The 22,387-nt window shown below is 48.6% G+C and overlaps 1 protein-coding gene across 2 annotated transcripts in view; it reads left to right on the forward strand.

Moving 5' to 3' along the window:
- Window positions 1-22,387, forward strand: part of NUDCD1 (NudC domain containing 1) — a 350,323-nt gene that overhangs the window by 241,025 nt on the left and 86,911 nt on the right. For both annotated transcript variants that reach the window (XM_063924501.1, XM_063924502.1), the window contains one exon: window positions 4,930-5,055. In XM_063924501.1, coding sequence (XP_063780571.1) covers window positions 4,930-5,055 — 126 coding nt within the window. The remainder of the gene's footprint in view (window positions 1-4,929; window positions 5,056-22,387) is intronic.

A 22,387-nucleotide genomic window follows, 5' to 3' on the forward strand; every position in this document is an offset into this window, starting at 1 on the left:
CCCCTGTAGCAGTGACGCTTACACACGTAACGCCCCCTGTAGCGGTGACGCTTACACACGTAACGCCCCCTGTAGCGGTGACGCTTACACACGTAACGCCCCCTGTAGCGGTGACGCTTACACACGTAACGCCCCCTGTAGCGGTGACGCTTACACACGTAACGCCCCCTGTAGCGGTGACGCTTACACACGTAACGCCCCCTGTACCGGTGACGCTCACACACGTAACGCCCCCTGTACCGGTGACGCTCACACACGTAACGCCCCCTGTACCAGTGACGCTTACACACGTAACGCCCCCTGTACCAGTGACGCTTACACACGTAACGCCCCCTGTACCAGTGACGCTTACACACGTAACGCCCCCTGTACCAGTGACGCTTACACACGTAACGCCCCCTGTACCAGTGACGCTTACACACGTAACGCCCCCTGTACCAGTGACGCTTACACACATTATGCCGCAGTCGCACATACATGTGTGTGTGTGTATGTATTTATATATATATGTGTGTATGTATGTATGTGTATATATATATATATATATATATATATATATATACACAAACACACACATACATACTGTACGTACATTACACACATACACAGTCACACATACACACACAACAGACATATATATATATATATATATATATATATATATATACAAATACAAACACACACACACATACTGTACATACATTACGCACATACACAGTCACATGTACAGTATACACAGACACTGTATATACACACACACACTCACTCTCTTTCCAGACACTTATCTAATGAAGTCTTGCTGGCCGAAGCTGTAGCAGCTCATCCTCCTGCTGCAGCATGGTCCCGTCTAGCTCCGCCCCTTATTTCCATCTAGCTACGCCCCCTTTGGCTCCCGCCCGTCCACTGAATTTCGCACAGGGGAGGGGAGGGGGAAAGGTGGCTTTGTGCTGTCGTCGCCGAGGGAAAGAGGAGGTTTTGTGCTGATGGCGCCGCTGCATGTGTGACAGCCGCCGGCAGCAGCGGCAGGGATAGCAGCAGCAGCTCGGCACAGGGATGCAGAGCAGGGAGAACGTCTCTCCTTCCTGGTGCCTCCCTGCACTGCATCCCTTTGCTGAGCGGCTAGCGCCGGGCCTGTGTGCAGTGTCACTGACACTGCACAGCACTCTCACCTTTTACATTGATTCAGCCAGTCACTCAGTTCTGCCAGCCAGTCACTATTGTTAGCGCCGGTGTCCCAACGCACCGCATTACAGGGAAGTAGACGCACTACATAAACTACAGCTCCCAGCAGCCCTTAGTGCCGAAGCATTCCGGCGCTAAGGGCTGCTGGGAGCTGTAGTTTATTGAGTGCATCTTCTTCCCTGTAATGCAGCGCGTTGGGACACCGGCGCTAACAATAGTGACTGGCTGCTGTGCATTTTAGAGGGGTTTCCGATCCGATGAGCGTTCCCGTGAGCATCGGATCAGATCCTCCAGATTGATTGTGCTGCACATTCAATCACGTCCGACCCCGCAGGCATGGCTGGTATCGCCCAAGATACATTGTATTCAAAAGGACAACATATGATGCATCTTGGGCGATCCTGCCCTCCCGGGAGGCTGCCGGGGTGATCACCTGTGACATGTCAGACGGACATGTCGCAGAACTGTATGGGCCCTTTAGCGCCGGTGTCCCAGTGCGCTGCATTGCAGGGAAGTAGCCGCACTAAACTACAGCTCCCAGCAGCCCTTAGCACTGAAGCATTCCGGCGCTAAGGGCTGCTGGGAGCTGTAGTTTATTGAGTGCATCATCTTCCCTGTAATGCGGACACCAGAGCTAACAGTGACTGGCTGCTTGGCTGCTGTGTGAGTCTCTGGGAGAGCCACTGCCAAAGGGAGGACAGCAGCTTAGCTGCTGACAGGAGGATAAGCAGGATAAGCATTTACCCGCCCCTCCCCCCACTCGCAATACCACCCAGGCTCCATCCGCGACACCCCCACACACCCCCTCCAGCACCCGCGGTTTCTCCGGACCTCTCCCCCACCCGCAGCAACCCCTCCCCCACCTGGGGCACCCCCGCAACTGCTCCTCCCCCACCCGCGGTGGCTCCGGACCCCCACCCGCGGCACCCACGCAACCGCCCCTCCCCCGGCACCCCCAGATCCCATCCGCATCTTCCCCGCACCCGCCTCAGGCCCTGCGTGCGCTGTTCACGCCGTTGCAAGGGGCTTCGATTCCTTAATCATTGCACGCCCTTTGTCCATACAATATTTAACCACTCGCACAATTATGATTGGAGGTAATACTCCATATAATAAAAATATTGCACGCCACAAGGGTGTGCAAGGGAAACATCTGTGATAGCAGCCGCCAGGTGCCGGAAAAACAGTTGGAATTCTTTTTGGTTGTCGCTGCTTATTGATTTCCCCCTCAGAAACTGCTTATTTTGCTGTGAGAGACTCTAAATGACCTCCCGCACGAATAAAAGTGCTCCGGTCACAATCATACATGCTCTCCACAATGTCTGCTGTCAGTCTCTCCTGTGTACGTGCTCTCCACAATGTCTGCTGTCAGTCTCTCCTGTGTACGTGCTCTCCACAATGTATGCTGTCAATATCTCCTGCGTACGTGCTCTCCACAATGTATGCTGTCAATCTCTCCTGCGTACGTGCTCTCCACAATGTCTGCTGTCAGTCTCTCCTGTGTACGTGCTCTCCACAATGTCTGCTGGCAATATCTTCTGCGTACCTGCTCTCCACAATGTCTGCTGGCAATATCTTCTGCGTACCTGCTCTCCACAATGTATGCTGTCAGTCTCTCCTGTGTACGTGCTCTCCACAATGTCTGCTGTCAGTCTCTCCTGTGTACGTGCTCTCCACAATGTATGCTGTCAGTCTCTCCTGTGTACGTGCTCTCCACAATGTATGCTGTCAGTCTCTCCTGTGTACGTGCTCTCCACAATGTCTGCTGTCAGTCTCTCCTGTGTACGTGCTCTCCACAATGTATGCTGTCAATATCTCCTGCGTACCTGCTCTCCACAATGTATGCTGTCAATCTCTCCTGCGTACATGCTCTCCACAATGTCTGCTATCAATATCTCCTGCGTACATGCTCTCCACAATGTCTGCTGCCAATCTCTCCTGCGTACATGCTCTCCACAATGTATGCTGTCAATCTCTCCTGCGTACATGGAGGGTCATTCCGAGTTGATCGCAGGCTGGTGATTTTTGCTGCGTTGCGATCAGGTCTCTACTGCGCATGCATATGCACCGCAATGCGCACGCGCATCGTATGGGTGCAGTGCGGATCGTTGCTGAGCTATGGATTAAACTAAGAATCCATACGCACAGCCGATCGCAAGAAGATTGACAGAAAGAGGGCGTTTATGGGTGGCAACTGACCGTTTTCTGGGAGTGGTAAGGGAAAACGCAGGCGTGTTCGGGCGTTTGGAGGGCGGGTGTCTGACGTCAATTCCGGCACCAAAAAGACTGAAGTGATCGCAAGGGCTGAGTAAGTTCAGACCTACTCTGAAACTGCACAAAATGTTTTTTGCACAGCTCAGCTGCACATGCGTTCGCACTCTTGCAAAGCGAAAATACACTCCCCCGTGGGTGGCGACTATGCGTTTGCACGGCTGCTAAAAAGAGCTAGCGTGCGATCAACTCGGAATGACCCCCCATGCTTTCCACAAAGTCTTCTGTCTATCTCTCATGCGTCCCTGCTCTCCACAATGTTTACTGTGAATCTCTCCTGCGTACATGCTTTCCACAAAGTCTGCTGTCAATCTCTCCTGCATACGTGCTCTGCACAGTGTCTGCTGTCAATCTCTCCTGCATACGTGCTCTGCACAGTGTCTGCTGTCAATCTCTCCTGCGTACGTGCTCTCCACAAAGTCTGCTGTCAATCTCTCCTGCATACGTGCTCTGCACAGTGTCTGCTGTCAATCTCTCCTGCATACATTCTCTCCACAATGTCTGCTTTCAATCTCTCCTGCATACGTGCTCTCCACAATGTCTGCTGCCAATCTCTCCTGCGTACGTGCTCTCCACAATGTCTGCTGTCAATCTCTCCTGCGTACATGCTCTCCACAATGTCTGCTGTCAATCTCTCCTGTGTACGGGTTCACTACGGCTGGCAGGCGGTCGGGCTCCCGGCGACCAGCATCCCGGCGCCGGGAGCCCGACCGCCGGCTTACCGACAGCGTGGCGAGCGCAAATGAGCCCCTTGCGGGCTCGCTGCGCTCGCCACGCTACGGGCACGGTGGCGCGCTACGCGCGCCACACTATTTTATTCTCCCTCTATGGGGGTCGTGGACCCCCATGAGGGAAAATAAGTGTCGGTATGCCGGCTGTCGGGCTCCCGGCGCCGGTATACTGAGCGCCGGGAACCCGACCGCCGGCATACAGAAGACCACCCCCTGTGTACATGCTCTCCACAATGTATGCTGTCAATTTCTCCTGCGTACGTGCTCTCCACAATGTCTGCTGTCAATCTCTCCTGCGTACGTGCTCTCCACAATGTCTGCTGCCAATCTCTCCTGCGTACATGCTCTACACAATGTATGCTGTCAGTCTCTCCTGCGTACCTGCTCTCCACAATGTATGCTGTCAATCTCTCCTGCGTAAGTGATCTCAACAATATCTGCTGTCAATATCTCCTGCGTACGTGCTATCCACAATGTTTACTGTCAGTCTCTCCTGTGTACGTGTTCTCCACAATGTCTGCCGTCAATCTCTCCTGTGTACATGCTCTCCACAATGTTTACTGTCAGTCTCTGATCATCTGTACTTGCTCCCCTACTGTTAAAATTTAATGACGTCCGCATTGTTTTTGCTCTTTCGCTTTAGTCCAAAAGAGAAAAAAAAGGAAATCTGTGGCTCTCTAGATGATGTAGCCTAATTCCTAGCTGTGTAAGGAATAATTTGTGTTTCGTTTTTCGTGTTTGTCAGAACCCGGACCCAGACTGCGAGAAGCCCGCGTGCAACGCTCAGGAGCTGGAGGAGTGCGACATCTCTCTGGAAGACAGCACAACGCTTTGTAGATTTGATAGTAACAGTTTGAAGGCCACCCATGTGGTAAGTTGTATAACCCTGTTCTGTGACCAGTATATCCAGCACTGAACTGGGATGTGACAGGGACAGATAAATTCATTGCTTTTATTGTCTATGGTCACGTAACTTTTATTAAGATTAGTCATATAAAATTTAGCTTTATTCATCCAAAGCCTGTTCAGTAGCATATGAGGACTACATGGCAGTGTTGTGATATATAGTATAATGGGGCAGATGTATTAACCTGGAGAAGGCATAAGGAAGTGATACCAGTGATATGTGCAAGGTGATACACACACCTGCCAATCAGCTCCCATATGTAAATTAACAGGAGCTGATTGGCTGGTTCATTATCACCTTGCACTTAACACTGCTTTCTCTGACGTCCTAGTGGATGCTGGGAACTCCGTAAGGACCATGGGGAATAGCGGGCTCCGAAGGAGGCTGGGCACTCTAGAAAGATCTTAGACTACCTGGTGTGCACTGGCTCCTCCCACTATGACCCTCCTCCAAGCCTCAGTTAGATTTCGTGCCCGGCCGAGGTTGGATGCACACTAGGGGCTCTCCTGAGCTCTTAGAAAGAAATAGACTTAGGTTTTTTTATTTTCAGTGAGACCTGCTGGCAACAGACTCACTGCAGCGAGGGACTAAGGGGAGAAGAAGCGAACTCGCCTGCTTGCAGCCGGATTGGGCTTCTTAGGCTACTGGACACCATTAGCTCCAGAGGGATCGACCGCAGGCCCAGTCCTTGGTGTTCGGTCCCGGAGCCGCGCCGCCGTCCCCCTTACAGAGCCAGAAGCAAGAAGATGGTCCGGAAAATCGGCGGCATGAAGACTCAGTCTTCACCAAGGTAGCGCACAGCACTGCAGCTGTGCGCCATTGCTCCTCTCACACACTTCACACTCCGGTCACTGAGGGTGCAGGGCGCTGGGGGGGGGCGCCCTGAGGCAGCAATAAAAACACCTTGGCTGGCAAAAATACCTCAATATATAGCCCCAGGGGCTATATATGAGGTAAATACCCCTGCCAGATTCCATAAAAAATCGGGAGAATAGGCCGCGGAAAAGGGGCGGAGCTATCTCCCTCAAGCACACTGGCGCCATTTTCCCTCACCGCTCCGATGGAGGGAAGCTCCCTAGCTCTCCCCTGCAGTTTACAACACAGAAAAGGGTTAAAAAAGAGAGGGGGGGCATTTAATTTAGGCGCAGTATACATATATAAAAAAAGCAGCTATAGGGGACATAACTCAGTTAGTCCCTGCATTATATAGCGCTCTGGTGTGTGCTGGCATACTCTCACTCTGTCCCCCCAAAGGGCTTTTGTGGGTCCTGTCCTCGTTTAGAGCATTCCCTGGGTGTCTGTGCTGTGTCGGTACGTCTGTGTCGACATGTTGAATGAGGAGGCTTATATGGTGACGGAGCAGAGGCCGATATATGTGATGTAGCCCCCTGTGGGGCCGACACCAGAGTGGATGGATAGGTGAAAGGTATTAACCGACAGTGTCAACTCCTTACATAAAAGGGTGGATGACGTAACAGCTGTGGGACAGCCGGCTTCTCAGCCCGCGCCTGCCCAGGCGTCTCAAAGGCCATCAGGGGCTCAAAAACGCCCGCTCTCTCAGATGGCAGACACAGATGTCGACACGGAGTCTGATTCCAGTGTCGACAAGGTTGAGACATATACACAATCCACTAGGAACATCCGTGACTTGATCCCGGCAATAAAAAATGTGTTACACATTTCTGACATTAACCCAAGCACCTAAAAATGGGTTTTTAGGTTGGGGAGAAAAAACAGGCAGTGTTTTGTTCCCCCATCAGATGAATAAATGAAGTGTGTGAAAAGCGTGGGTTCCCCCGTTTAGAAACTGGTAATTTCTAAAAAGTTACTGATGGCGTACCCTTTCCCGCCAGGAGGATAAGTTACGCTGGGAGATATCCCCTAGGGTGGATAAGGCGCTCACACGGTTGTCAAAAAAGGTGGCACTGCCGTTTTAGGAACGGCCACTTTGAAGGTACCTGTTGATAAAAGACAGGAGGATATCCTGAAGTCTGTATTTACACACTCAGGTACTAGACGGAGACCTGCAGATCGTGCTGCTGCAGCGTGGTCGGTGACCCTGTCAAACATGAGAACATATTAAAGACGTCGTCTTATATATGAGTGATGCACAGAGGGATATTTTGCCGGCTGGCATCCAAAATGAATGTAATGTCCATTCTGTCAGGAGGGTATTAGAGACCTGTCACGGGACAGGTGATGCTGACTTTAAAAAGATTCTGCCTTATAAGGGTGAGGAATTATTTGGGGATGGTCTCTGGGACCTCGTATCCACAGCCACAGCTGGGAAGAAATATTTTTACCTCAGGTTTCCTCACAGACTAAGAAAGCACTGTATCAGGTACAGTCCTTTCGGCTTCAGAAAAGCAAGCGGGTCAAAGGCGTTTCCCTTCTGTACAGAGACAAGGGAAGAGGGAAAAAGCTGCACCAGTCAGCCTGCTCCCAGATTCAAAATTCTTCTCTCGCTTCCTCTGAGCCCACAGCATGACGCGGGGGCTCCACAGGTGTAGCCAGGTACGGTGGGGGGGCCGTCTAAAAAAAAATTTCAGCGATAAGTGGGCTCGCTCACAGGTGGATCCCTGTTTCTTTCAATTAGTATGTCAGGGGTACAAGCTGGAATTCGAGATATCTCCCCCCAGCCGTTTCCTAGATTATGGCTTGCCGACAACTCCCTCAGGCAGGGAGGCTGTACTAAAGGCAATTAATAAGCAGTATTCCCAACAGGTAATACTCAAGTGCCCCTACTTCAACAAGGACGGGGTTACTATTCTACACGGGTTGGGGTACCGAAACCGCATGGTTCGGTGTGACCCATTTATATTAAAATCCTTGAACACATACATAAAAAAATTCAAGTTCAAGATGGAATCGCTCGGGGCGGTTATTGCAAGCCTGGACGAGGGGGATTACATGGTATCCCAGGACATCAAGGATGCTTACCTGCATGTCCCCATTTACCATCCTCGCCAGAAGTACCTCAGATTTGTGGTACAGGATTACCATTACCAAGTCCAGACAGGACTGTACAAGGCACCGAGGGTGTTTACAGGGGTAATGGCCGAAATGATGATACTCCTTCGAAAAAAGGGAGTTTTAATTATCCCGTACTTGGACAATCTCCTTATAAGGGCGAGGTCCAAGGAGCAGTTGCTAGTCGGGGTAGCACTATTTTGGAAAGTGCTACAACAGCAGAGTTGGATTCTAAACAGTCCAAAGTCACAGCTGGTTCCTATGACACGTCTACTGTTCCTGGGGATGGTTCTGGACACAGACCAGAAATAAGTGTTTCTCCGGGAGGAGAAAGCCAAGGAGCTGTCATCTCTAGTCAGAGACCTCCTGAAGCCAAAACAGGTATCGGTGCATCATTGCACGCGAATCCTGGGAAAAAGGGTAGCTTCCTACGAAGCAATCCCATTCGGCAGGTTCCATGCAAGAACTTTTCAGTGGGACCTGTTGGACAAGTGGTCCGGATCGCATCTTCAAATGCATCGGCTGATAACCCTGTCTCCAAGGGCCAGGGTATCTCTAAAATGGTGGCTGCAGAGTGCCCATCTTAAGGAGGGCCGCAGGTTCGACATACTGGACTAGGTCCTAGTGACCATGGAGGCCAGCCTTTGAGGCTGGGGGCAGTCACACAGGGAAGAAAATTCCAAGGACTTTGGTCAAGTCAGGTGACTTCTCTACACAGGCAAGGCCTCTGCTTCAAAACCAGCCGGTACTGATCCAATCAGACAACATCACGGCGGTCGCCCATGTAAACCGACAGGGCGACACAAGAAGCAGGATGGCGATGGCAAAAGCCACAAGGATTCTCCGATGGACGGAAAATCATGTGTTAGCACTGTCAACAGTGTTCATTCCCGGAGTGGACAACTGGGAAGCTGATCTTCTCAGCAGACACGACCTCCACCCGGGAGAGTGGGGACTTCATCCAGAAGTCTTCCAAAGGATTGTACACCTTTGGGAAAGGCCACAGGTGGACATGATGGCGTCCCGCCTCAACAAAAAGCTATAAAAGATATTGCGCCAGGTCAAGGGACCCTCAGGCGATAGTTGTGGACGCTCTGGTAACACCGTGGGTGTACCAGTCGTTTTATGTGTTCCCTCCTCTGCCCCTCATACCAAAGGTATTGAGAATAATAATAAGAAGGCGAGGAGTAAGAACGATACTCGTGGTTCCGGATTGGCCAAGAAGAGCTTGGTACCCAGAACTTCAAAAAATTATATCAGAGGACCCATGGCCTCTGCCGCTCAGACAGGACCTGCGGCAGCAGGGGCCCTGTCTGTTCCAAAACTTACCGCGGCTGCGTTTGACGGCATGGCGGTTGAACGCCGGATCCTGAAGGAAAAGGGGATTCCGGAGGAAGTCATTCCTACGCTTATTAAAGCTAGGAAAGAGGTTACAGCAAATCATTATCACCGCATATGGCGGAAGTATGTTGCATGGTGTGAGGCCAAAAAGGCCCCAACAGAGGAATTTCAATTAGGTCGATTTCTGCATTTCCTGCAAGCGGGAGTAAATATGGGCCTAAAACTGGGCTCCATTAAGGTACAGATCTCGGCTCTGTCGATTTTCTTTCAAAAAGAACTAGCTTCAGTACCTGAAGTTCAGACTTTTGTAAAGGGAGTGCTGCATATTCAGCCCCCGTTTGTGCCCCCTGTGGCACCTTGGGATCTCAACGTGGTGTTGAGTTTCTTAAAATCACATTGGTTTGTACCACTAAAAACCATGGATCTGAAATATCTCACGTGGAAGGTGGTCATGTTATTGGCCTTGGCTTCGGCCAGGCGAGTATCAAAATTGGCGGCTTTGTCCTGTAAAAGCCCTTATCTGATTTTCCATAGGGATAGGGCAGAATTGAGGACTCGTCCCCAGTTTCTCCCTAAGGTGGTGTCAGCGTTTCACCTGAACCAGCCTATTGTGGTGCCTGCGGCTACTAGGGACTTGGAGGACTCCAAGTTGTTAGACGTGGTCAGGGCCCTGAAAATATATGTTTCCAGGACGGCTGGAGTCAGAAAATCTGACTCGCTGTTTATCCTATATGCACCCAACAAGCTGGGTGCTCCTGCTTCTAAGCAGACTATTGCTCGTTGGATTTGTAGTACAATTCAGCTTGCACATTCTGTGGCAGGCCTGCCACAGCCAAAATCTGTCAATGCCCATTCCACAAGGAAGGTGGGCTCATCTTGGGCGGCTGCCCGAGGGGTCTCGGCTTTACAGCTTTGCCGAGCTGCTACTTGGTCAGGGGCAAACACGTTTGCAAAATTCTATAAATTTGATACCCTGGCTGAGGAGGACCTGGAGTTCTCTCATTCGGTGTTGCAGAGTCATCCGCACTCTCCCGCCCGTTTGGGAGCTTTGGTATAATCCCCATGGTCCTTACGGAGTTCCCAGCATCCACTAGGACGTCAGAGAAAATAAGAATTTACTCACCGGTAATTCTATTTCTCGTAGTCCGTAGTGGATGCTGGGCGCCCGTCCCAAGTGCGGTGTATCTGCAATACTTGTACGTAGTTATTGTTAACTAAATCGGGTTATTGTTGAGCCATCTGTTGAGAGGCTCGGTTGTTTCATACTGTTAACTGGGTTTCATATCACGAGTTATACGGTGTGATTGGTGTGGCTGGTATGAGTCTTACCCGGGATTCAAAATCCTTCCTTATTGTGTACGCTCGTCCGGGCACAGTGTCCTAACTGAGGCTTGGAGGAGGGTCATAGTGGGAGGAGCCAGTGCACACCAGGTAGTCTAAGATCTTTCTAGAGTGCCCAGCCTCCTTCGGAGCCCGCTATTCCCCACGGTCCTTACGGAGTTCCCAGCATCCACTACGGACTACGAGAAATAGAATTACCGGTGAGTAAATTCTTATTTTATCACTGGTTTATCACTTCCTTATGCCTTCTCCAGGTTAATACATCTGCCCCAATGTGTCAAGGCAACAGAGAACTGTGGAACTAAAAATGCCAGCATGTCTTGATAGCAGGGGCACTCTGGAAAAGTTCCGTAGTAGTACGTATTTGCTTTGCTAGCAACCTCATTGTTTCCAATCAGACAGGATGTCTGTAACTGCTTTGCCAATCACAAGGAGGCAACATGTATGCCTTGCTTGTAATTGGCTGAGCTTTTCTTATTCATTTCTATGGCCAGTACATTTCAATGAGCTTTTTGCTCCCATTAAAATGTATTGCCTATTCAAATGGAACTGATTTTGCTAACTTGCCTGATTTTAAGAATAAAGTGATTTTTAATAGTTTGCAGGTTGAATTAACAGTTGATATGAACAGTTTTAAATTCTCCCCAAAAACGACTTCTGCGACATCTGTGCCTTGGAGTGACACAATGCACGTGGGGACAAGGACGCGGAACTCTGTATTATTCTAGCGATGCATTAATAACTTATACTGCACGGATTATTGCAAACAGTGTACCCAGACAGCAAATAAGGCTATCCGAATACGGGTGGCACTCAATATGCCGGCTGTTGGGATCCCGGCGCTCAGCATAGCGGCGCCGGGATCCCGACAGCCGGCATACCGACAACTATTCTCCCTCTTGGGGTGTCCACGCATGCAGTGCAGAAGGGACTACACGTAGATCACAGAATATGTTTTTTAACAATTACAAAAAGCTATTTTAGTGACATGACCGAAATGTAAAAAAAAAATTTGGGGAGAAAAAAAAGCAATATTAATCCAGTTGTAGCGCTACTCCTAATTGTAATCCTTATTCATACATATAGTTTCATAAACCATCAATTACAAAACCAAAAAGTATGTATCCGTAAACACAGCCAAATAGAGATGTGTCCTCTTAAATCTTTTCTCCGTGCGCTACAAGTCGCGTCACACATAACGTGTGTGCGCCGTGTGACTCTAGCGCCTAATGTCTTTTTTTTTTTTGTGTTTTTCTCTGCGAAAATGTGTCTTGGGATGAAGCAAGCAGCTTCTGCTGATTAAAATGATATGCAGCGTGTCTGTATTCTGTGTGTGGCTGCGGCTGTATTTGCATACAAAATGCCACGTTACGGTGGTTTCATGGAAAACACTAACGTGGCATTTCGGATGCAGACACTGCCACAGTCGCACACAGAATATAGGCATGCCGCATATAATTTTAATCAGCTGAAGCTGCTTTTGGTCCTATCGCTTTGCGTCTAAGACGCATTTTCACGGGGGGAAAATACCGCAAAAAAGACGCTCGGCGCTACCAAGGCACGGCATGGTGTGACTTCTAGGGCTGTTTAGCGAGACTGCGGCAAGGATGTAAGAGGACACATCTGTAGCTAAATCTAGCCTTACAATCATTTTCTCTCTTCACTGGTTCTAAATATTCATTACCTTAAACACCGTGCATCTTTCTATCTCTTTTTCTAATTAGAATGCTACATTCTGTTATTGGAATGCCGTTTTGCATGCAGCAAGTCAAATATAACGTTTCATTAAATAATTATTATTGTATAGTATTTACTAAGCTCCAACATTTGCAAAGCACTCCAGAGTTAGTAGAGAGGTGTGCTTCTGTTATACTTACATGCTGTTAAACCAAAAGGGTTGGAAGGCTCTCTGCATAAGGTCTCGTGTAGGGGAAACAAATGCACCCAAAGTGTCAGATATGCAGGGGCCGCAGAGCCGGATTATAGGCGGGGCGGAAGAATCGGCCGTCCGGGGTGGCAGCACATGATTGTTTTTTTTATTTGAGATGTAGACAACTTTGTTTCCATCTCTACAGTAAGCCCCGCCCCGTCGCGGACATTAGTGCCATGATTCACAGGTGTATGGGGGAAAGAGGCAGGGCCTAACAGAATGAAGTGCCTGCCCCCATCAGACAGTGACCTGATGCTGCTGCAGCCGAACGGAACTGGTAGTCTATCCTGCTCTATTTCTGCCTCCCTCTCTCTTTCACTTGCTTGCTCGTCTCTCTCTCACTCCCACACCCTCTTTCTCTTCCTCTCTCTCTTGCTCCCCTCTCACTCCTGACACACTCTCTCTCCCACTCTCTCTCTCTCTCTCTCTCTCTCTCTCTCTCTCTCTCTTGTTCCCCCTTCTCACTTTGTCTTTCTCTCTCTCCCTGACACCCTCTCTCCCTCCCTAACCCCCTCTCTTTCCCTGACACCCTCTTTCTCTCTCCCTCCCTCCCTGACACCCTCTCTCCCTTGTTCCCCTCTCACGCTCTCTCTCTAACTGACACCCCCCTCTCTCCCACTCGCTCTCTCCAGCACCCCCTCTCTATCCCTTCCCTCTCTGTGTCTCTCCCATTGTCTCTTTCTCTCCTTGACGTGCCGTCTGTCTCTCCCCGCTCATTTTCCCTGACACGCTCTTTCTCTCTCCTTGTCTCTGTCTGTCTTTCTCCATCCCTGATACCATCTCTTTCGATCTTGCTCCTATCTTGCCTTCTCTCTCTCTCTCTCTCTCTCCCTCTGACTCTATCTCTGCCTCTCTCTCTTGCGCCCCCTCTCTGTTTCCTTCCTTGACAACCCCCTCTCTCTCTCTATCCTTCTTGCTTCTTTCTCCTTGACTCTCTCTCTATCCTTCTCTCTTGCTTCCCCCTCACTCTGTCTTTCTATCTCTCACTGACACCCTCTCTCTCTTGTTCCTCTCTGTCTCTATCTCCCTGACACCATCTCTATCTCTCTCCCTGACACAAACTTTCTCTCGTTCCCACTTTCTCTGACACCCTCTCTCTCTCCAACACCCTCTCTCTCCCTGACCCCCCTTCTCGTTCTCCCCCCTCTGTCTCCCTCAATTCCCCCCTCTGTCTCCCTCAATTCCCCCCTCTGTCTCCCTCAATTCCCCCTCTCTCTCTCTATCTGACACACTTTTGTCTCTCACTCCCCTTACACTCTCTCCTACTCTGCCAAGGGGCATCGTAGTAACAGAGGCGACGTGCAGTCAATTTTATTGGTGGGGGGCCCCCACACCTTTATTGACCGGGGCCCCCACTAATCTTAATCCGGCCCTGAGGGTCCGAGTTGCTTGGTGAGAAAAGTACGTTTAGAGATTTCAGTATAGGGGTCCTTCAATAAGTGACCTCTGCATATATGAGGGATTGATGGAGCGAGTTAGAGTGTAGACATGACAGGTGGTAAGACACAGAAATGGCCAGGAATGTACATCCAGTAGCTGTGAGAACATGCAGGTATCAGAATACCTATTTATAGTCAGGCACAGATGTGTCCTTATTTACAGTACCTGGTGTTTCAGCTCCATATGGCATAAGATACTTGGCACAACTTAGACGCTGCGCGGGAGATATCCGGTCTCACAGGGAGCTGACGAGCCATAGAGTGAGTGTATAGTGGCTGTGAGCCTGGCAGCAGTGCTGTATGTGGAGGGTTAATGAATTGGATAAGGAAAATGACAAGAGGTCCAAATCTCAGATTACCCCTTGATAACGAGTTTGCAGTCTGTGTGATTTACATCTCTGACAGCGACGGACAACTCGAGGATACAGGTTGAGTATCCCTTATCCAAAACTCTTGGGGCCAGAAGTATTTTGGATATCGGATTTTTCCGTATTTTGAAATAATTGCATACCATAATGAGATCATGGCGATGGGACCTAAGTCTAAGCACAGAATGCATTTATGTTTCATATACACCTTATACACACAGCCTGAAGGACATTTAATACAATATTTTAATAACTTTGTGTACTAAACAAAGTTTGTGTACATTGAGCCATCAGAAAACAAAGGTTTCACTATCTCACTCTCACACCAAAAATTCCGGATTTCTGAATATTTGGATATGGGATACTCAACCAGTATTATAAAAAAAAAAATGTAGGGGCTGAAGTGGATAGGTTTCATTTTAAACAGCAGTAGAACATTAAAGTCATAGTTTTGGATAGGCGTTTAGAATGTGGGTGGAGCAGATTACAGGGAAGCAGCGGCGATAGCACTACTATGGTAAAGCAGCAGGGGGCGTCACACTTGCATTAGTGTTCGGATCACTGGTGACACCATCAGCCGGCTGCTTAGGGTGCAGCTAGTCACAATTGTGATACAACCGCACGTCCGACCCTGTTCTCGGGTAAAATGAGCCAGGACGCGCCTGTAGCCTAATGCAGGCCAAATATCTTCCCATCAGTTCCACAGTACTGATCCAGTCCGCGATCCTATCCACCGATTTGACCGTTATTCGGGGGATCAGCGACATCCGACATGTTAGAATGTTGGAAATCCTTGATTCATGTTGGATTTTGGTGATGACCTGACCCGGGCATCGGCAGAACAGGGAATTGCCCCTGGTGTGTGGGTCCCTTTAAAGGAAGCCAGAGGAAAGGTGGAAACGTCACTTCTGTAAGTTACTTAAGCTGGTGCTTGGATAGGTAGATGATAGCCAATGAAGGGCAGAGTCTTCAAGGCCGCAGTTTGTGATTTTGGATTTTTTTTTGGTGGGGGCAGGGGGGGGGGGGGTGAATGGTGGAAGATATTTGTGTTTGAAATTCACATTTTTGATCAGTAATTCCAATGTAGGGCAATGTTCTCGGCCCAGTTTCAGCTGATATGTGGTTACACATACATGCAGATGGGTCCACGGTTATCTTGACTTCTTTGCTGCGCCTAGGTGCACCATGGTTTATTAACATAAACCCTTCATCTATTGTTCTCAGCTGCAATACAATACAGAGAACAATACAGCCGGGGATTAAGTCATTACAGCAGGGGATTAAGTTTGATTGACCTGGCTCAATTAATCTTATTAAAGGCCAAGATAAACGTGGACCCATCTGTATGTTTACAATATTCTGTCCAGAAACATTTAAAATTCACTGCTGCTCATAACGTTTCCTAATAGGTCGAATGTATTTGTTCAAAGAGAAAAACAAGGAGGCGCACCATAGCGTAGTCATTTAAAAATGTAAAGTTTTACTAAAAAATAATAGAAGAACTCACATAAAATATCACAACAGGCGCTCAGTAATACAGAACCCGGTCCACGGCATCCGCCGTTCCTTTACGTTCCAAGCCTCGTTCTGGACTATGGCATCATCACGTCCACATCTCCTTTGGCTCTGCCCAAACGTGTTTCGTCACAGGTGGACTTTGTGTTGTGTTTTTCTGTGTCAAAGGGAGTTTTACATATACAGTAGGTTGGTCAGTGCATTTAGTAACGTCACTATATAAGGCACCTTGTATATAAGACTTAATGCATATTTGAATCTTTTATCTAGAATACATGTAGCTATTAGTCACTGTCTACCATTTTCATGCCTACAGCGCCTGTTGATACAGACGTGGCGCATTGACCTTTCAACATAATGCGTGCCGCGGACTTTACGACTTAGCCGCGGCAAGCGTCCGGCCAGAGACTTTTACACAAAGTAAGGGTATTTACATCACTAATGCAACAAAAGTACAACGCAGGGATCCTCCGACTCCTGCGCTTTCGTTGCATGGAGCTGCTGTGTGCCAGCCAGTTCTGCTTTGCACCAGGCACTACTGCTCCTACAGTAAGTGCTGATCTGTATGCCGCTACAATGCAAATAATACTCCAAATTCAGGCAAAAGTCCGGGAATATCTGATCCAGGCGGAGCATCTTAATTGTGCCATGTGTCTCACGCGGTATCCGTTCACATGGTCGACCATGTTATGGTCGACAGTCATTAGGTCGACGGTGACATGGTCGACATGGACACATGGTCGACCCATGAAAGGTCGACACATGAAAAGGTCGACATGAGTTTTTTAACTTTTTTTTCTTTTGGGGAACTTTTCCATACTTAACGATCCACGTGGACTACGATTGGAACGGTAAAGTGTGCCGAGCGAAGCGGTAGCGGAGCGAAGGCACCATGCCCGAAGCATGGCGAGCGAAGCGGTGCACTAATTGGGGTTCCCAGTCACTTTACGCAAAAAACGACACCAAAAAAAGTTAAAAAACTCATGTCGACCTTTTCATGTGTCGACCATTTTCATGTGTCGACCATGTGTCCATGTCGACCAATAGTGGTCGACCTAATGACCGTCGACCATAACATGGTCGACCATTCATACCGGAACCGTCTCACGCCATATGCTGCTCTAAAGGATGGGAGTATGAGGACACATCTGTACACGTATCTCCCATTCTTGTCTAAATTCCTATATTGTGTTTCCATTCATCCATCCATCAGCCCTTTTTGTTTGCACTCCTATGCTGGAGGCTGCCCCGTGCCCGGGGTCCTGCTTTCTCTATATAGCAGGAGAACTGTGCAATATTCCCATCCTTAGCACGCTTTATTCCCAGGCCAGTAACATGAGGCCTCCGCAGTCCTGCGCATTGCTAATACAGACAGCCACATCATGCCACGGCGGATTATTAATGAGAGAGTGTATGTTGGAGATCAGACGTGAGCGATCCACTTCCCCGCTGAGAATTGCCTGCTGTAACACCAGACTGGATCTACAGTACATATACCGCACACATTCCACCATTATCTCTACTCTATAATGCAGTAAGTAACCAGAAATCTAATTGTCTGCGTTTTAACATTTGTCAGTTTCTCAGCAGAAATAAGTGCTGTATAATTAGACAGCGCACTCTGTAATAACGTCGTCATCAGCTCTCGCAAGTACAGTTCTGCCTCAAACGAATGCAGGAACATTTACTTAATGATTGTAGAACAGGTACACTCAAAGTGTTACTGAAGGCAGCGATCAACGCGTCAGCTGGTGAGCATCCTTAAAAGGTCGCCTCCCACTGCGTCATTTAAGTGAAGTGATTGTCAAAGTTCCATTTCTCAGTCTCCTACTCTGCAGCCATACAGAGTGAAGGACTCTTTGTGCTACATTGTGGGTATTATCGAGGGTAATTTGGAGAGAGTCGGCACAAAAAGTAGCCACAGAAGTTGCTCACAGTTTGCATACAGTATGATATCTGTGGCCTCATATCGCTGACATGAATTAAGGAACTGTCCTGTTGTGTCGGCAAAGACTTCAGAAGACTGGAGGGAGCAGAGGAGAATTTCAGTCACCCTCATCTACTTGTTAGGTTTAGGCTGCAGGGTGAGGGTTATGGTTAAGCTGGGGGTGGGGGGGTGGGGGGGATTTAGGGTAACGCAGAAGGGAGGGTTAGGGTTAGACTCGCATGACAGGCAGGTCAGCGCAGTGAGCCTTGCTCCACCGCTGGCCACTGGTTTCCAATGAAGACCACCAGTGGCCAGGTAAAGTTGGTGGCCTGGTCCCAGTGTTGGAAAAACACTGGTTTTAGGTTTTTGTTTTTTGCATTATTGCATTAATGGAAGAAAAATCCTTCTTATTATATTAATACTGTAAAATATTGCTGTTTATTAGAAACCTTGATCAACCATGTCTTAATGGTTTCTAACATTAACATTCCAAAGTTATTAGGCTTTGATAGGATTTATTTTACATCTTTCGATAAAACCAAATCTTTACTGCTTATTATTCCTATAACATCTGAATATATGTAGATAGACTAAACATGTTAAAACATACCAAGTTACACATTGAAAAGAAGAATAACAAATTAATGTTAAGCATTAGTCCTACTTATTACTTATAATTAAATGATTTCAGTAATAGAAAATGGAAAATGCAAAAGCACATTTCAGAGAGAAACACACAAAGGATGAGTTAAGCATGCCACCAGCATTAAACATTTTACATAAAAACACTAGTTTTTTTAGTATAATAGGTTTTTTGTTTGTTTTGTTTTTAAAGAAGTGACTGTGCCATGCCAGTAGTCCCAGCATTAAAAAAATAAAATAAAACACAGATTGGTTTAAACCAGAAATCTCTGCCAGGTACCCCAACATTATGCATAGGAAAGTGGATCTGGAAGGAGTAACTTAATGAAAGCAATTTTCTCTATCGTCCTAGTGGATGCTGGGGTTCCTGAAAGGACCATGGGGAATAGCGGCTCCGCAGGAGACAGGGCACAAAAAGTAAAGCTTTTCCAGATCAGGTGGTGTGCACTGGCTCCTCCCCCTATGACCCTCCTCCAGACTCCAGTTAGATTTTTGTGCCCGGCCGAGAAGGGTGCAATCTAGGTGGCTCTCCTAAAGAGCTGCTTAGAAAAAGTTTAGCTTAGGTTTTTTATTTTACAGTGAGTCCTGCTGGCAACAGGATCACTGCAACGAGGGACTGAGGGGAGAAGAAGTGAACTCACCTGCGTGCAGGATGGATTGGCTTCTTGGCTACTGGACATCAGCTCCAGAGGGACGATCACAGGTACAGCCTGGATGGTCACCGGAGCCGCGCCGCCGGCCCCTTTGCAGATGCTGAAGTCAGAAGAGGTCCAGAATCGGCGGCTGAAGACTCCTGCAGTCTTCTAAAGGTAGCGCACAGCACTGCAGCTGTGCGCCATTTTCCTCTCAGCACACTTCACACGCAGTCACTGAGGGTGCAGGGCGCTGGGGGGGGGCGCCCTGGGAGGCAAATGTAACCTATATAAAGGCTAAAAATACCTCAAATATAGCCCCCAGAGGCTATATGGAGATATTTAACCCCTGCCTGGATTCACTAAATAGCGGGAGACGAGCCCGCCGGAAAAGGGGCGGGGCCTATCTCCTCAGCACACGGCGCCATTTCCTCTCACAGCTCCGCTGGTCAGGACGGCTCCCAGGTCTCTCCCCTGCACTGCACTACAGAAACAGGGTAAAACAGAGAGGGGGGGCAAATTTATGGCGATATTTTGATATATATAAAGCAGCTATAAGGGAGCACTTATTATAAGGCTATCCCTGTTATATATAGCGCTTTTGGTGTGTGCTGGCAAACTCTCCCTCTGTCTCCCCAAAGGGCTAGTGGGTCCTGTCTTCGTTAGGAGCATTCCCTGTGTGTCTGCTGTGTGTCGGTACGTGTGTGTCGACATGTATGAGGACGATATTGGTGTGGAGGCGGAGCAATTGCCAAATATGAGGATGTCACCCCCTAGGGAGTCGACACCAGAATGGATGCCTTTATTTATGGAACTACGGGATAGTGTCAACACGCTAAAGCAGTCGTTTGACGACATGAGACGGCCGGACAATCAATTAGTGCCTGTCCAGGCGACTCAAACACCGTCAGGGGCTGTGAAACGCCCTTTGCCTCAGTCGGTCGACACAGACCCAGACACAGGCACTGACTCCAGTGGTGACGGTGACGAATCAACCGTATTTTCCAGTAGGGCCACACGTTATATGATTTTGGCAATGAAGGAGGCGTTACATTTAGCTGATACTACAGGTACCACTAAACAGGGTATTATGTGGGGTGTGAAAAAACTACCTATAGTTTTTCCTGAATCAGAAGAATTAAATGACGTGTGTAATGAAGCGTGGGTTGCCCCTGATAAAAAGCTGATAATTTCAAAGAAATTATTGGCATTATACCCTTTCCCGCCAGAGGTTAGGGAGCGCTGGGAAACACCTCCTAGGGTGGACAAGGCGCTAACACGCTTATCTAAACAAGTGGCGTTACCCTCTCCTGAGACGGCCGCACTTAAAGATCCATCAGATAGGAGGATGGAAAATATCCAAAAAAGTATATACACACATGCAGGTGTTATACTACGACCAGCTATAGCGACTGCCTGGATGTGCAGTGCTGGGGTAGTTTGGTCAGAGTCCCTGATTGAAAATATTGATACCCTGGACAGGGACAATATTTTACTGTCGTTAGAACAAATAAAGGATGCATTTCTTTATATGCGTGATGCACAGAGGGATATCTGCACACTGGCATTCACGGGTAAGTGCTATGTCCATTTCGGCCAGAAGAGCTTTATGGACGCGACAGTGGACAGGCGATGCGGATTCAAAACGACATATGGAAGTTTTGCCGTATAAAGGGGAGGAGTTATTTGGAGTCGGTCTATCAGATTTGGTGGCCACGGCTACAGCCGGGAAATCCACCTTTCTGCCTCAAGTCACTCCCCAACAGAAAAAGGCACCGACTTTTCAACCGCAGCCCTTTCGTTCCTTTAAAAATAAGAGAGCAAAGGGCTATTCATATCTGCCACGAGGCAGAGGTCGAGGGAAGAGACAGCAACAGGCAGCTCCTTCCCAGGAACAGAAGCCTTCCCCGGCTTCTACAAAAGCCTCAGCATGACGCTGGGGCTTCTCAAGCGGACTCGGGGACGGTGGGTGGTCGTCTCAAAAATTACAGCGCGCAGTGGGCTCACTCGCAGGTAGATCCCTGGATCCTGCAGATAATATCTCAGGGGTACAGGTTGGAATTAGAGACAGATCCACCTCGCCGTTTCCTGAAGTCTGCTTTACCAACGTCCCCCTCCGAAAGGGAGACGGTTTTGGAAGCCATTCACAAGCTGTACTCTCAGCAGGTGATAGTCAAGGTACCTCTTCTACAACAAGGGAAGGGGTATTATTCCACTCTTTTTGTGGTACCGAAGCCGGATGGCTCGGTAAGGCCTATTCTAAATCTGAAGTCCTTGAACCTGTACATAAAGAAGTTCAAGTTCAAGATGGAGTCACTCAGAGCAGTGATAGCGAACCTGGAAGAGGGGGACTTTATGGTATCCTTGGACATCAAGGATGCGTATCTCCACGTTCCAATTTACCCCTCACACCAGGGGTACCTCAGGTTCGTTGTACAAAACTGTCACTATCAGTTTCAGACGCTGCCGTTCGGATTGTTCACGGCACCTCGGGTCTTTACAAAGGTAATGGCCGAGATGATGATTCTTCTTCGAAGAAAAGGCATATTAATTATCCCATACTTGGACGATCTCCTAATAAGGGCAAGGTCCAGAGAACAGCTAGAGATGGGATTAGCTCTGTCGCAAGAAGTGCTAAAACAGCACGGGTGGATTCTGAATATTCCAAAATCCCAGTTAATGCCGACAACTCGTCTGCTGTTCCTAGGGATGATTCTGGACACGGTTCAGAAAAAGGTTTTTCTCCCGGAGGAAAAAGCCAAGGAGTTATCCGAGCTTGTCAGGAACCTCCTGAAACCAGGAAAGGTGTCTGTACATCAATGCACAAGAGTCCTGGGAAAAATGGTGGCTTCTTACGAAGCAATTCCATTCGGCAGATTCCACGCAAGAATTTTCCAAAGGGATCTGTTGGACAAATGGTCAGGGTCGCATCTTCAGATGCACCTGCGGATAACCCTGTCTCCAAGGACAAGGGTGTCTCTTCTGTGGTGGTTGCAGAGTGCTCATCTATTGGAGGGCCGCAGATTCGGCATACAGGATTGGATCCTGGTGACCACGGACGCCAGCCTGAGAGGCTGGGGAGCAGTCACACAAGGAAGAAACTTCCAGGGAGTATGGACGAGCCTGGAAACGTCTCTTCACATAAACATTCTGGAACTAAGAGCAATATACAATGCTCTAAGCCAGGCAGA

Source organism: Pseudophryne corroboree, chromosome 5, assembly GCF_028390025.1.
Source record: "Pseudophryne corroboree isolate aPseCor3 chromosome 5, aPseCor3.hap2, whole genome shotgun sequence".
Taxonomy (NCBI): domain Eukaryota; kingdom Metazoa; phylum Chordata; class Amphibia; order Anura; family Myobatrachidae; genus Pseudophryne; species Pseudophryne corroboree.